Raw genomic sequence first — 10,870 nt, 5'->3', positions numbered from 1 at the left:
TGAGACCAGCCTGGCCAACATGGTGAAACCCTGTCTCTACTAAAAACACACAAATTAGCTGGGCGTGGTGGCGGGCACCTGTAATCCCAGCTACTTAGGAAGCTGAGGCAGGAGAATCGCTTGACCCTGAGAGGCGGAGGTTGCAATGAGTTGAGATCGTGCCACTGCACTCCAGCTTGGGTGACAGAGTGACAGTCCATCTCAAAATAAATAAATAAATAAATATATATATATATAAAAATTGCAACAGCTTGTCCCTGGTCTGCTTTCCAGTGATGCCTGCTTCTAAGTAACACTAGAGAACAGAGAGATCTTTCACAAACACACACATGATTGTGTTGACTTCCTGACTAAATGTTGTCAGGGGATACTCTTCTCCACCTACATAGGGTTCAGACTCTTTAAATTGATTCAGTCTTCTCTCTCGGATTCTGTCTCTCTGTTTCCTGGTCTCTAGGGATCCTATCCAATTCCAGTAGGTTTAAATACCTTTGTATGCTAATACTTCCAAATTCACATCTCCTAGACTCCCACTCAGACCTCCCTACCCTAAGCCCAAGCCTCTTTTACATCAACCTGCCTGACATCTCCATTTGAATGACTCATAGCCATCTCAAAAATCTGACTTTAGCAGGAATCTTGATTTTCCTCCCTAGTCCCCTCCGTTCAGTAAACCATTCAACTGCTCAAGTAAGAAAACACACTAGGAATTATCTTTGATTCTTTTTTTTTCTCAGCCTGCACTTACAATCCATCTGAAGTCCTGTTAATTCGATCTTTAAAACTTCTGCCAAACCTGTCCATTTATTTATGTTTTTATTTACATGACCTGTCCAAGTCATCATCATCTTTCTTATTCCTACCCTTGCCCCCTCCCCAATTCACTCCAATACAAAGCAGCCAAAGGAGTCTTTAAAGATATAAACTAGATGTCTCTCTTGCTGAAAAACCTCTCAGTGATTTCCCATTGCTTTTAAAATAAAATCCAAAGTCCTTACCATGATTTGGTTGCCCTATTCAGACTATACGGACCCTTACTACCCTCCCATTCACCACACCATGATAGCAGGTCATGTTCTTTCTCATTCACGGAATCCCAAGCATCTAGGACAGTGCCTCCTACACAGGAGACACACAATAAATGTTTGTTGAAAGAATGAGTAAGTGAGTGGCTTACAAGACCCTTCCTGGTCTGGTTTTTGTTTCTGCTGTTCTCTTTCTACTCCCCCATGTCACAATCTATGTTCCATCAAACGCTAGGAGCAGAATGAGACTAGGCAATATCTCTCTTACAAGCACTTTGAGTGGTGGCAGCAGAAATCAAGTGAGAGAACCCCAAGAGATAGCTGCAAACTCAATGACAGAATAAAGAGTAATTAACTGAGCCGCCCTTCCTCCCTGGATGGACTTCTTGGGCTCCTCTCAGCTCACATCTTGAGGGTTTTTTTGATTTAGTAAAATATAAATAACATAAAATTCACCATTTTAGGCATACAATTCAATGGTACTATCTATTTCCAGAACTCTTTTATCTTCCTGATGTAGTTCAGATGTTGTCTCCTCTAAATTTCACATGGAATTGTAATCCCCAGTGTTGGAGGCATGATCTGGTGGGAGGCAATTGAGTCATGAGGGCAAATCCCTCATGGCTGGATGCCGTCCTCATGATAGTGAGTGAGTTATCAGGCGATCTGGTTGTTTAACAATATATGGTACCTCCCTCCTCTACTCTATTTCTTGCTCCCCCTCTTGCCATGTGACAGGCCTGCTCCCACTTCGCCATCCACCATGAGAAAAACCTCCCTTAGGCCTCCCCAAAAGCTGGACAGATGCCAGTGCCATGCTTCCTGTACTGCCTGCAGAACCATGAACCAATTAAATTGTTTTTCTTGATAAATGACCCGGTCTCAGGTATTTCTTTTTTTTTTTTTTCTGAGACGGAGTCTCGCTCTGTCGCCCAGGCTGGAGTGCAGTGGCCGGATCTCAGCTCACTGTAAGCTCCCCCTCCTGGGTTTACACCATTCTCCTGCCTCAGCCTCCCGAGTAGCTGGGACTACAGGCGCCCTCCACCATGCCCAGCTAGTTGTTTTTTTTTTTTGTATTTTTTAGTAGAGATGGGGTTTCACCGTGTTCGCCAGGATGATCTCGATCTCCTGACCTCGTGATCCGCCCAACTCGGCGTCCCAAAGTGCTGGGATTACAGGGTTGAGCCACCGCGCCCGGCCTCAGGTATTTCTTTATAGCAATGCAAGAATGGCCTGATACACGTCTCAAACAGAAATTCTATATCCACCAAACAATTACTCCCCATTCTCCCCTCTTCTCAGCCTTTAGTAACCTCTATTCTACTTTCTGTCTCTATGAATTTGCCTATTCTTGGCTCCTCATATAAATGGAGTCATACAATATTTGTCCTTTTGCATCTGTCATCTTTCACTTAACATCATGTTTTTAAGGTTTATCTACGTCATAGCGTGTATCAGAATTCCACTCCTTTTTATGGCTGAATGATATTTGAGTTTGTTTTTAATTCACTTGTCCAACAAATATTAATTGAATACTTTATCCATCCAAGCACTTTTCTAGATTCTATGGAGATAGCAATAAGCGAAAGAGATAAAATTATTGCTTAATTCTTACAAATAAACAAGTGATTATATACTATGTCAGATGGTGACAAGGGCTATAGAAAAAAAAAACTGTATTGCAGAGAGGAACTGTAGAGGAAGAAGAGATCTCAGAGGCAGAGTGGAATCATTCGTGTAGTTCTTTGAGAGCTAGAGTAAGGATTTTGGATTTTACTCTGAAATCAGAAGTCAATAGAAAGTCTGGAGCTGGGATGGGTGCGGTGGCTCACACCTGTAATCCCAGCCCTTTAGGAGGCCGAGGAGGGTGGATTGCTTGAGACCAGGAGTTCAAGACCAGCCTGGCCAACATGATGAAACCCTGTCTCTACTAAAACTACAAAAAAAATTAGTTGGTCATCATGGCACACTCCTGTAATCCCAGCTACTAGGGAGGCTGAGGCATAAGAATTGCTTGAATCCAGGCGGCAGAGGCTGCAGTGAGCCCTGGGATCCAACAAAGCAAGACTCTGTCTCAGAAAAAAGAAAGAAAGTCTGCAGCTGTAGAGTGACATTTTCAAGGATAACTGTTTTGAAGGATAACTTTGGCTTCAGTGTTGAAATGAGACTATGACAGGAAATATGGTAAAGGAAAGGAGAAAGATCAGCGAGGGGTGTGCATTAGTCAAGGTTCCCCAGAGAATCAGAAGCAATAAGAGGGTGTGTGTGTGTGTGTGTGTGTGTGCATCTGTGTGTTACATGGGGAGAGATATACTTTAAGGAATTGGCTCATGTAATTGTGGGGGGTGTCAAGTCTGAAATCTGTAGGGCAGGCCAGCAGGCTGGAAATTCAAGTAAGAGCTGATGTTGCAGTCTTTATTCTGAAGTCGACAGGATAGGATAGGAAGGTTCGAAACTCAGTCAGGGTTTCCATGTTGCAATATTGAGGCCAAATTCCTTTTGAGGCAGAATATACTCCATGCCTCGTTTGCAGTCAACCTCTGGCATTTCTTGGGCTGTGGATGCATCAACCCAATTTCTGCCTTACATGGCATTCTCTCTGTGTGTATATCTGTGTCCAAATTTCCCCTTTGTATAAGGATACCAGTCATGCTGGAATAGGGTGGCCTTCATCTTACTAATTACATCTGCTGCAATGCTATTTCCAAGTAAGGTCATATTCCAAGGTACTAGGGACTAGGATTTTAATACGTAAATTTTGGGAGGTACAAGTCAACATATAACACAGGGTAACAGCTGTGAATATGAAGTAGTTGGATTTGGCCAGAGAATTTTAAAAAGAGAGTCTGGGATACTCCAATGATGTTTTTCACCTGAACAAAAATAGTTAAATTGCCATTTACTAAGCTGGTGAAGACTGCAAGAGGAGAAAGTTTGGAGAAGAATAATAAGGGTTCAGTTTTTATATAAGTTTCAAAGCACCATATCCGGCGGGGCATGGTGGCTCATGCCTATAATCCCACCACTTTGGGAGGCCAAGGTGGGAGGATCACATGAGATCAGAAGTTCGAGATCAGCCTGACCAACACGGTGAAACCCCATATCTACTAAAAATACAAAAATTAGCTGGGCAAGGTGGCACATGCCTGTAATCCCAGCTACTGAGGAGGCTGAGGCAGGAGAATCGCTTGAACCCAGGAGGTGGACGTTGCAGTGAGTTGAGATCACACCACTCTACTCCAGCCTGGGTGGCAGAATAAGACTCTGGAAAAAAAAAAACCAAAACCAAACCAAACCAAAACAAAACAAAAAACACCATCTCCTACCCTACGTCCCTTACTTGGCTAGTAATGCCTGTGTTGAGAACAGAGGACCCAGTTATCTGCAGGAGCAGGGCAGACAGAGCCTTTGAGTGTTTCCCTTCCCTAGACATACAAGTCATCTAAGTAGCTCTCATGTCTGGCCCACTCCACTTCCCTTTCCAGCCCCTCCTCCCTCCTTATCATTGCCTCCATTACACATCTCTTTATGACATCTCCACATAAGCCCTAGGCATAAATACATTTTAAAAGTTATTAAAAGAATGGAACAAGTCAGAACTGATTATGAGCTGCAGAAATATTCTTTTTAAGAGTTGTATGTTCACGAGGAACATTGAGATTCTGAAGGAACCTTAATAATGGAAACATATTATGAAGAGTTGGGTTCACCTCAAATTAATGTTAACCTGTGACTCTAGTAGCCAGGAGCTGTTATTTATATTGCCACCTTTCAATCTGCATAATTTATGGTCAGTGCAGTGGAAGATTTGCCTTTATAGTTTTCACTGTCAGCTAGATTCTTCGATCCAAGTGGAAGAATTACATTTCCAAATAACAGAAAGTTAAAATGTATAATATGACTAAACTACAACAAAGTGGAACTTAAAAATAAAGTCCAGGAGAAAATAGGTCGTTTCATAAAACTAACTTCAAATTGTTAGAACCGTGACTTTAATTCTAAAGGCTCTCAGAAAGTTTTGGTACAGGAGTCCTTTATTCTGCTATGGATGTTTCCTTTATGAAATGCTGCTGTTTAAGCATGAAAGAAAACCTTCCATTTGAAGTGGGCAAGACATTGTTCATATGGATTTAGGCTGTGGCGATTTTCGTTTGCATAAAGGCACTCTGGTTGCTGTTCAGTAGTCAACATGATTGATTAGGGATGTGGTGGTTCAATCAGAATAAAGTATTCCCCAAATAATCTGGATCCCTAAGGGCCAGTGCTTCCAGGAATATGGTCCTGATAATTCCAATCTGTGGCTAATATTATTGAAAGCCTTAGACTGTCAAATAGAATCTGGCCTAAAAGGAGGACAAGGCTCCCTGAAGTGCAGCCCTTCGGGCAGCTGAAGGTCTTTTCTCAGATCGAATTTTTTGGCTACATTGATACTCTTCGGCTCCGTCCTTGCCAGAAGTGCGGAAGGATTCCAGCACCCCACAACTTGCTTGATTCACCCTCATCCCCTCCCCTAACTGAAGAAGCCGCTGGGTTCCGCGAGCCAGACTCGCGGTGGCTTCAGAGAAGCAGGCGAGCAGGCGGCTGATTCGGAGGCCAGTGTGGGGCCCGCAAGCGGTGACTGTCTCCAGAGGAGCAAAGGAGCTGAGTCTTGTTTTTCTTGGATCAGGTTTGGGACTTTTATTCTGTCTGACCATTTCCACCACTTCCCTCACAAGAGTCTCTGTCTCAAAGCACAGGACCGAAGCAAAATGCCTAATGAAGCGTGCCCAAGGAAGGGGCAGGGGCGTGCAAGTGACTCGGGAAGAAGGACTGGGGTGAGGGGAGAAACGAGGTTACGAGTTCGCACGTTCTCACAAAACCATTTGAAAACAGGAGCTGGAGACGACAAATTCTGGAACCCACGAAAGGCCTTTGGAGATCGCTCCGGCTCCTCGAAGTTGGGCGTGCGTCGCAGAAGAGTGCTGGGCGCTCCCTTTCAGCATTTTCGGCTTTGTTCAAGCCCTTGCGTAGGGTCAGGAAAGTCGTGGGTGGGCTCATCAGGCTTTAGGTCTCCAGGAACCCGGCTGGTCCTCTCTCGACTTCTTAGCGTAGGGTCCCGCCGGCCCGGGCGCCCTTGGCCGCCGAAGTTCCCGCCCTCGCCGAGGGCCCTAGCTCCGGAGCGGGGCGCAGACGCGGCCGCCGCCCCGCAGTCCCCCGCAGGTGCCTCCCAGGACCGGCTGCCGGGCGGAGGCCGAGCACGCATGGCGGCAGCTGAGCCTCCACACCCCAAGCCCCAGCCGGAGGGTCGCGTCCCCTGTCCTCCTCCCGGGCGAGACGAACGCTCAGCAGCTCATTCCCTGGGCGCTAAGACCGATTTCCAAGTCGCCCACTTTACCCCCTCCAGGAAGCTGTTGGCGCTTCTCCAGAAGCCTCCTCGGCTCCCAGCTCCAGCCCCTAAAATAAAAGCACCTTGCCAGAGAGCGGGGGAGGGGAGCAGCTGAACGGGGAGAATGAAAATACTAGGAGAACGACCCCATTCTCCAGGAAAAGGTAATGAGGGGAAGTGAAACAGTGTGAACTTACTCGGAAATGCAAACCGAGTTCAACTCACCCGGGAGCAAACAAACGACAGAAAGACAAATCAGCCACCGCACTCGCGGCTTTCCCAGAAAAGGCCTCATGAATGAGAATGGGTTGCTAGGTTTCCTTCCCTCTCTCCTGACAATCGCTTCCCACAAGACTTCCACCGCCGAAAGAAAACAGGCCGGGCCTGGTGACTGCGGAGTGAGGGAACCGCGCCAGGCCCACGAGGCCGCCCGCGACCGCTCCCGCCTTCAGGACCCTGGAGAGCGGCCGCCGCGCCCCTGGGACCCACGCCCAACCTAGAGCACCCGCGCTCGCCTCCCGCGCCTCACCACCCCGGCACTTTATTCGCTGCTTCCCGCCTCCACCTTCATTTTTTTTGGCAACCACCGCTCTTGTTTTTCACAGACAGATTAAATTGTTTTTTGTTTGGCATGAGGGGGTGTTTGGATTGGCCGAGCTACATTCCGGTTTGTAACTACACTAAACGTCAGTGCACCAAGAAACTAAGAGCGTCTCAAAGATGAGAGCCTGAACGAGGCAGGTGACCTTAAAAAGCCACTGAGTTCAATCCCTTTATAAATGAACTCAGAAAATAAAGAGCCTTTCCCAGTATTAGCCATTAAGTTCGTGGCAAGGTTGAGTGTAGAACCGTGGGTTTCTGACTTCTAAACTAATGCTTCCCTCCACTTTCCAAGGGGAAAAAAAATCCTCATCGCTTAGGTCTCCTAAGCAACAAGTGGAAGGTGGAAAGGCCGGTGTTTCCGAGAATAAGAAGGACACATGGAGTTTGGAAAGGGGGTCCCTAGAGGGTTCACTTGTAGTAGCAGCCCTAACATGGAATCCCGGTGTTCCCTGCTCCACGTAACATAACCACAGCCGCAATGGCCAGTCCCTTTCTCCAACCAGCCTGTGAAGGGTCTGGGGCCCTTCAGCCACCTTCAGCCAGTATCTGGACCTTCCGTAGGCAACAACCCCAATAGAATCTAGTAGCCAAGGCGAACTCTGTGCCTCTGGCAGGCAGAACCCTGGGCACTTAGGGAGATGCGAAAGGGCAGGGGGAACAAGGGAAGATCAGAGAAGGGAGGGGAAGAGTAACAGTTACAAAAGTGAACTAAGATTTTCATCCAAATTCTGAAGAACCAGGAGATGTGAACACAGACCCTTCTGCATAGCGCATGTCACATTCAGCGCACATAAGAGTCCCCTGGGAATGTTACTATGCAGATTCCGATGCAGTAGCCTGGGTGGGGCTCAAGAGTATTTCTAACAAGCTCCTAGGTGTTGGCGAAGCTGCTGGCCCACGGACCACACTTCAAGTAGCACGGAGTTAGGAAAAACAGGAGTGGGAGGGGAAAGAATCTAACTGTAGGCCTTTCCTTTTGCTTTCACCGACCTTCTCTTGCACCCCCAAAGTAACGCCTCAAAACTCTGTAGTAAAGAGCCCCGTCTAAGCGGCCGGACACCACATTAACCGTATGCTGGTTTTGTTTCTCTCTCCCTGCCCCAGCCCTTCCCGCCTGCACAGCTCCCAGACTCGCCTGCCGCCCCGAAGCTGCTCGGCCTCCTTTATAGCCCGCTTTCCAGTCTCACAAGGTTCTTCTCTCACCTTCTCCGGCGACCCCCTCCCGAAGCTCCCCGGAGGCGCCCGAACTTCTCCCCCCTGCTTCCCGCCCTGCCGGCCGCCCGGCTCTCGCGGGGGCACGAGGAGCTGCCAGGCCGCCTCTCGCTTCTGCTCGGGGCGGCGCTGGCACTGCCCGGCCGACCCTCGGGGGGTCGTCCGCTGAGGCCCGCCCGTCCCGTCGGCAAGCCCAGGGAAGAAGACGCCACCGCTGGGCAGAGCTCGCCCATGCCGGTGAGTATCGTGGTCTCCATTACGCCCCACACCCAGCCTCCCCAGGACACCAGCCTCTCCCGATTCTTCCTAACCCCGACTGACCCGCTCCGCCCGGGCCAGCAGCAGGGAACGGCGGCAAGGTCGGTTAGGCCGGGACAAGGCTGGGCAAGTCATAGGACGGGACACTGGAGGCTCCCGGGACACCGCCCCTCCTCGCGGGAAGACACTCCAAGCTACTTTTTCCTGGGCCATTGCCTTTCCAGGGTCCAAGAAAACGGGAGGGAGCCCTCGCTCTTCCCTTTCAAACTGCCTTTCAAACTCCCGGCGTGTCGCTTTCCTCCCCCTACTCCGAGCCTCCCCCAGACGCGCCTCCGCCGGCTCCCCGCGCTCGCTCTCCCACTCCCCTGCCCTCTCGGCAGGCAAGGGAGGAAATGACGTGATGTTATTTTTGTGTCAGGTCAGTTTCCAGCTTCAGCTTAGCCCTCCGGGCTCCAGGGAACTACCCCCGCGGCCCCACCGGGTCCCGCTCTCGAGGGGACGCTGCGGGCTACGGGGACACGCGGTGTTGCGAGTCTGGAGAGCTGGGCAGCTTGGTTCCCCCTCCCGCTGCCCCCTGGTCTACTCCTCTCCCCGGACTCGGGAGTCCCTGGAGAAGGGGACGCGGAGGGCGACTGCCGAGGGTCTCAGCGGGAGCCGGAGTCAGGGGTTAGTTCCTCCCCTTATCCCCCGCTCGTTTGCCGAGTGGGGCCTCCGCGCTCTGGCTAGCTGGGAAGCGGCGAGGGCCGCTTTCCAGGGCGGGAAGACCAGAGGCCGAGGCTGCGCCGGGGAGGGGCGGGAACAGAGCTCCGAGAGGTGCCCCGGGCCGCGGAGAAGGTAGGGGGCTGCCCTCTGTAGGCGGGCAGTCCACAGACGCGAAGCTCTGGGGACCAAGCACCCGCTCCGCGCCAGCCGCCCAACCCCGCTCCTCCCTCCCGCTCCCTTCATTCACAAGGTCCGAGCACGCAGTCCAGCACACTCGAGTCTCGCTCTGCCCCCGCGCGCCGAGGGGAGGCGATGACACAGAGGGCTTCGAGGACGCCCTCCACGCGCGCCTGGCTTCGTATCCACACTCCTGGGACTTGCTAATCCAGGGCTGGAGCAGTGAGGCTGCGGCCGGGGTGGAGGTCGCGCGCCGCTTGGGACCTCGGGGGTACCCCTAGCGCCCGCCGCGGTGGAGTGCGCCGCCGCTGGAGGGAGGCGAGACGTGGGATTGCCCGGCCGGGTAAAGGGAGTGAGGGGGCGGGGAGGAGGCAGAGCAAGGGGAGGAAGAGGCCGGGAGAAAAGGGCTACAGCAAAGATCGAGAGCCGGAGAAAGGGGAAAGGCGCCCGGAGCAATCGCAGACGTAGAGAGGGCAGCCCTCGGCTCTGCAATAGAAAGAAGGCACCCGCCGGACGCATGCGCACGGCGGACGGAGGCGAGCCGGCCGGGGCTTCCCCTCCGGCTGGCGGGGTGGACAGTGGGCTCGTGAGTATCCTGGTTCCTCGACCTCTCTTTCTTTCTCTCGGGCTCTCCCTGAGGCGTCGTGCTGGAAAGTGGCCGAGGCTAGGAGGGGCGCGCAGCGCGTCCGGACCTCGGGGTGTCGCCGTTGCTGCTGGGCGGGAGCGGGTGCGAGTCGGGGGTTACTGCCGGTAGCTTTAGTGCGTCTTTGGGGGAGTGTGGCTGCGGGTGCGTCTGTGTCCGAAGAGGGGCTTCGCGCCACCAGGATCAGTATGTCCCGGGCCTGCCAGGGCGTCCGCGATTCCACCTCTGCGGCCTCGGGTCGGTGACTTGGTGGAGAACGCAGAAGTCTAGACTTTAGACCCTAGAAATCGCACTGATCACCCGAAGCGTATTTTGGAAAGTCCAGGCGGGTGGAAGCGTCGGCGTTCTCACGGTGTAGGGAGAGGATAAGGAAGGGGCCAGGCGCCCGGAGCGGGTGGTTTGAGCGCCGCTGGGAAGGGAAAGGAGACAGAGCCTCCTGGAATCAGAGCGCCTGCTTTTAGGAGAAGTGCAACCAGGGCAGGGGCACCGAGGGGCAGGGTGAGGAAGTGGGCGCCCGGCGCATGGACCCCAGAGGACCAACTAGGTGTGGGCGTTCACTCGGAGCCTCTGTTCATGCTCTTGAAAACCGAATGAACAGAGAAGTGCCCTCCACCCTTCGCCTGCGCCAAGGCAGTTAACGTGCAGGCGCCGCCGGGATTTTCCTGGAACAAATCCGGGCACTTGATCTTCCGCACCCTCGGAGCTGCCCTGGGAAGTCGGAACAAGTCTGGGCGCCCGGACTGCGGACTGGAAAGCAGGGAGCGGAGGGCGGGAGACTGGGGGCGGGAGGTGAGGGTGCGGGCTGCTGCTGGGGACCGAGGTGGGCGTTGGAGGGGAGGGTCTGTGTGCGCGGGTATCCTCCAGCGTTGGGGGAGCGGACAGGCC

The 10,870-nt window shown here is 52.1% G+C and overlaps 1 protein-coding gene across 5 annotated transcripts in view; it reads left to right on the top strand.

Annotated features, from left to right (window-relative positions):
* RGS20 (regulator of G-protein signaling 20) overlaps window positions 1-10,870 on the top strand; it is a 118,263-nt gene that overhangs the window by 24,786 nt on the left and 82,607 nt on the right. Inside the window, exon 2 of one of the 5 annotated variants that reach the window (XM_011998102.1) lies at window positions 8,098-8,442. The exons of 3 other annotated variants lie outside the window; for them this stretch is intronic. In XM_011998102.1, the coding sequence (XP_011853492.1) occupies window positions 8,098-8,442 (345 nt within the window). Of the gene's footprint in view, window positions 1-8,097; window positions 8,443-9,721; window positions 9,929-10,870 lie in introns of those variants that run through there. One more of the 5 variants, XM_011998104.1, reaches the window with a different exon arrangement.

The sequence above is a fragment of the Mandrillus leucophaeus genome, unplaced genomic scaffold, assembly GCF_000951045.1.
Source record: "Mandrillus leucophaeus isolate KB7577 unplaced genomic scaffold, Mleu.le_1.0 Scaffold556, whole genome shotgun sequence".
NCBI classification, from domain to species: Eukaryota; Metazoa; Chordata; class Mammalia; order Primates; family Cercopithecidae; genus Mandrillus; species Mandrillus leucophaeus.
The sequence above is the reverse complement of the archived record's forward strand: the minus strand, read 5'-3'. Positions and strand labels throughout refer to the sequence as shown.